At 38.8% G+C, this 5,326-nt stretch overlaps 2 gene segments (V, D, J or C); both read left to right on the top strand.

Annotated features, from left to right (window-relative positions):
* The first annotated feature begins 301 nt into the window (after positions 1–301).
* On the top strand, positions 302–1,457 carry LOC112247720. The segment is given in 2 exon segments: positions 302–841; positions 1,026–1,457. Coding segments are annotated over 2 exon segments (513 nt in total).
* A 1,372-nt stretch (positions 1,458–2,829) lies between these two features.
* Positions 2,830–3,456, top strand: LOC121843310. The segment is given in 2 exon segments: positions 2,830–2,957; positions 3,086–3,456. Coding segments are annotated over 2 exon segments (414 nt in total).
* Positions 3,457–5,326: the final 1,870 nt, after the last annotated feature.

A 5,326-nucleotide genomic window follows, 5' to 3' on the forward strand; every position in this document is an offset into this window, starting at 1 on the left:
CCAAACTCAACAAAATAATTTAATATACCATAAGCTCCTCCCTTAACGCCGAGCCCCACAATTATGAGACTTCTCAGCTACAGTGGATGGAACATAAAGTCTATAACAGTCTATTCTTCCTCTATACATATATCATAATGGCACATTGGCTTAGGAATACTTTACTTATCCTGGCTGCATGCTATTTTGGTACAGTATACTGCTTCTCCTTCCTATTCTCTTTGTCTGAATTTGAGCTAACAAATTAGTACACAAGAAACTATTATTTAAGAAACTATGTTAACAACTTTTTCAGATTGCAAAGGTGAGGAGGCTGTTGACCAGCAGAGTGGACATGTTACTGCCTTTGAAGGAGGACTGGTAACACTCAGCTGTAACTACACTACCAGTAGTCCATCTCCTGATCTCTTCTGGTACATCCAGTTAACTAGGGACTCTCCTCAGTATGTCCTGAGAAGAGATCGTTATTCAGGGGGGAGCAATAGTGATGAGTTCAAGAAGAGGTTTGATTCCGGGCTGAATTTCACATCTAGCTCTGTCCCCTTGACCATTCAGAGGTTGCAGCTGTCTGACTCTGCTTTGTACCTCTGTGCTCTGAGGTCCACTGTGACAACAATAAATTCAGTCACTGTACAACAACACAGGGTACAGTGTTGTTCAGACAATGTCACAAGCTTCTCAATGTTTGACGATACACAGAAAGAGGAGGAGACAAGGATTTCATCATCTCATCATTGCCTAGTTACATCAGAGTGGTTTTACTCTTCTCCCACTGATCTCACAGTAACAGGCATGGAACCCTGGCTGAGGAATGTACTGATTCTTGCTGCATTTTGTTATGGTATTATAATATTATTTATTTAATATTATTATTAATCTTATTTGTTTACATCCTTTTCTACAATCCTTTCTTTTTCAAACATATTTTTCAGTTTTATACTAAAATTAATGGTATGCATTTTAATTCCCTCTATCATGTTACTTACCTCCTCTTTCCCCTAATACAAATGTGTGTCCTTTTCCAGAATGCAGAGGAGAAGACTCAGTCATTCAGCCACCAGGAGATGTGACTGCCACTGAGGGAGGACAGGTCACACTGGACTGTCAATTTGATGCAGTTAATACTAATAATCTCTACCTGTTCTGGTACAAGCATGAATTACATGGCTTCCCTAAGTTCATGCTGGGACTTTTTTCTTTTAGAAGTACAAATGCCACTGGATATGAGGAGAGATTTTATTCCCATCTAGATAAAGACTCAAAATCTGTCCCTTTGACGATCCAGAGGGCGCAGCTGTCTGACTCTGCTGTGTACTACTGTGCTCTGAAGCCCACTGTGACAACAGGATATACAGCCCCCCTACAAATACTAGTGTAGCCTCTGGAGATGGTGTGACTTCTGACAAGGAGGAGTACACCCCCACTGAGGGATCAACAGTGTCTCTGAGCTGTACATATGAAACAAGCAGCAGTAACATCTACCTTTACTGGTACCAACAATACCCTAACCAGGCACCTCAGGACCTACTGTATAAAAGTGCCAGAGCAAATAGTGTTGACCATATCTCTAGTCATCGGTATGAATCTACAACGTCCCAAACGTCAACTACACTCATGATAAAACATGTAACTCTGGCAGACACAGCTCTCTACTAATGTACCCTGAAGGACATCCAGCGATACAGAGTCTCTGAGAGGATGTAAAAACTAGAGCACGGATAAATTACTTGTTTTTGGATGAGCTTGTTGGTCACTTCTGTTGTTAGAGTAAGTAAAAACACATTTAGCATAATATGAGAAACATGTATTATGTACAAATTAGAGTATATTATGAATACGTAAACCAAATCATTTGAAAATGCATGTTTCTTCCTTTTATTCACTTCAGAAGATCCTCTGAAAAATGAGTTGTGTTGTGTTTAGAGGAGGAGCTAGTATGAGAATGAAAAGGAGACACTCAACATGGCATGAAGGTCTTTCCTTAGTTCCATCTAAGCTTCTCTCTCTAACATTAACCATGCTATAATGGTTCACCTTGTTTTTTTTAAACATTTGTGGGTAAGTAAAATACATTTAACAGTAATAATAATGTGTAAATACTTCCTCACAAGCTTGGAAAAAATATCACTTTTATCTCACATTAGTTTTCTGCAAGTGATAGTTACGGGGATGGAATTTCCTCCATCAGTCTTGAGGAAGATGTGATACATGGTGGAAGTGTCAAGCTTTCCTGTAACTACACAGTATCTGGTGGAGGCAGTGTCTTATGGTATCACCAATATCACACATTTGCTCCCCAATTCCTCCTCTCAGTGTATTCAGCATCTGCTGCGACAAAAGTTACTGCAGATCCACCGTATCCTCGACCATCAGTTAACGTTGACAAAGTGGCCGAATGTGTGGATCTGGAGATCTCCTCTGCTGACAGACTCTGCTCTGTACTACTGTGCCCTGAGGCCCACAGTGACAGGAAAGCCAAGACATACTGTACAACTGTACAGAATCAGGGAATAAAAATCCTTATTGTGAACTGTTTAAAATATGTGAATTATCAGTATGTCTTGGCTTTCAGTATTATCAGAATTATCAAAATATGTGAATTATCAGTTTAACAGTAATAAGGATTACAACCGATTACAGTTTACATTACCAGAAATGTAATACTCAAATTAATAAAAATGGAAATTACAAGATTTATTTAACTAAATTTCTTACGTAGAGAGCCTCACCTCAGCACTATACCAACCTCTATTTCTCTGAGCAGGTGGCTCCTCCTCCTGACAGTGGAAGTAGTTGCAGGGCAGACAGGCATCAGCCAAACACTACATATCACACTCTGCAGATCACAGTACACTGTATATCACATATCAGTTTGGTAAACCCTCTTTCCTAGCTGCATTCTGTCAAATACACCATGATGTTGCTCATTTCAATCTTACTGTTTTCAGCACTTGTTGGTAAGGTTTTATGTGAAGTAATTCCCACACTGTCTGTCATTATTTAGTTGGTACATATTAGGCTGATTATAATATAAAATAAGAGGTTTTCATGTTAAGTCTCATGCTTGTTTTCTTCTCCTTCACAGGTGATACTTTAGAGGATGATATTACTCCAACCAGCCCTGAGGAGTATTATTTAGACGGTAGCAGAGTTAAGATCTCCTGTAACTATACAGTAAAATCAGATAGTCTGCTGTGGTACAAACAGTACCCTGGATCAGGTCTCCAATTCCTTTATATAGTAACAACTACCAATATTCCATATGAAGTGAGAGGTGATCCACAAGACTTTCGACTGACTGTTACACAGAACAAGGAGAGAACCCGTGTGGATCTGGAGATCTCTTCTGCTGAAGTGACAGACTCTGCTCTGTACTACTGTGCTCTGAGGCCCACAGTGACAGGAAACCCAGAAACACTGCACAAAAACCTAACATCACCTGAGAGGAGTATTTAAACTCTGTAGTTCAAGGTTTTATTTGACAATAGTACCATCTAGTGGAGTCAACATGCCCCCATTATATTATGTTAAGAGGAGGAGCTTAGTGTTAGACATAACATGTAATGAGTGGAACTGATTCACCCAGAGAGTGAATGTTCCAAGAGAAGATCATTAGAGAAGTCTCTGTCTAACACCCAGTGACTATGATGCTGCTCTAATCAGTCTTGTTTCAGTGCAATTGTAGGTGTGAGTTCACTCTCCATTAACGGAATATGTACTAACAGAATGTACACTGTTCGGTATTCATTACAATATGGTATTATCAATATCAAGTGGTAATATGCTTTAAAACACCAAGTGTAGATATACTGTACACTGTCTACATTGACTCAGTAATACATGTTGTTATTATTTACAGGTACAAGTTTTGAAGACATAATAAGTCCAGACAGAGATGTAGTGGATGTTATGGAGGGTAGTAGTGTAGTAGGTTAAACTCTCCTGTAGATACAACAGCTCATTAACCAACAGTCTGTTATGGTACCTCCAGCACCCTGGATCCTCTCCACAGTTCCTCATACTGGACTACTCTGGGGGTCAGAACCAACACTAATAGTAAAAATGGACCCTCATACATGAGAAAGAGAATAACCGTGTGGTTCTGAAGATCTCCTCTGCTGAAATGACAGACTCTGCTCTGTACTACTGTTCCCTGAGCCCACACTGACAGAAATCCAGAAACACAATACTGATCCTGACAATACAAACACAGACAACCTGAATCTGAGACCCCTAGAAACCAAGAACATGAGTCTGAATAGATCTTATCTTCCATCCATTATGTTCCCTTTTTATAAGGAGTTATTTGCTTATTCAACTACGAGAGACCAGACTTTATATTTGGAAATAAAGTAAATATGTCATGAACATCAGAAAAATCTCATTTGACATAACCTTCTAAACATTCTCTCACATAAATGCCATGATGCCATCTTTTACAGTGATTTAAACCAATTCTATTACCATCAATACACTTCATTAAGAGTCGCTATTGAATGGGTTTTATGTCAAAGGGAGGAGATACAAATGATCCTGTTCAAACTGTGCATATGATAACAGGAGACATATTTTTGTGAATTAGTTTGTCCATATATAGTGGAAGAATATGAATTGAATATGTGTATGTTTTCAAACATTTATTTTCAAATAAGTTAATCATACTCACCTCATACAAAATTCATATCAATACTTACCATAATATTTGAGCTAAATGTAAACTTTTCTCTTTGTCTAATGTACTGCAAAGAGTGCTTATATCTAATACTAACGAGGTAATGTTGACCCATACATTTCTTTACTATCTCTGAACAGGCTCCTCCTTCGTGTCTGTCAGTTGATGGAGATATACAGGATGAGATGGACATGGAAGAGGGAGAGGATCTCTACCTCTTACTGTAACTCACAGTCACTCTCAGTGTGATCTGTATAACCATGGTACTCTGTCTGATCATCTGGCTGGTTCTTGTTGTATTCTGCTTTGGTATAATGGAACCCTTTCTCTCATTGGTTTATCTTATCTTTAACACATTTTTACGATAGTTTTATCATTTCTAATACATTTAAATACACCATGTTCAACAGCAACCAGAAGGTGTGATTACTTAAGTGGTATGACGGCTGTGAGGTCCCATTGTGTTTATACTTGCGTAATCTTGTTTGTACAGATGAGCATGGTACCTTCAGGCGTTTGGAAATTGCTCCCAAGGATGAACCAGACTTGTGGAGGTCTACAATGTTTTTCTCTGAGGTCTTGGCTGATTTCTTTTGATTTTCCCATGATGTCAAGCAAAGAGGCAATGAGTTTGAAGGTAGGTCTTGAAAAAAC

The sequence above is a fragment of the Oncorhynchus tshawytscha genome, unplaced genomic scaffold (genome assembly GCF_018296145.1).
Source record: "Oncorhynchus tshawytscha isolate Ot180627B unplaced genomic scaffold, Otsh_v2.0 Un_contig_8235_pilon_pilon, whole genome shotgun sequence".
Taxonomy (NCBI): Eukaryota; Metazoa; Chordata; class Actinopteri; order Salmoniformes; family Salmonidae; genus Oncorhynchus; species Oncorhynchus tshawytscha.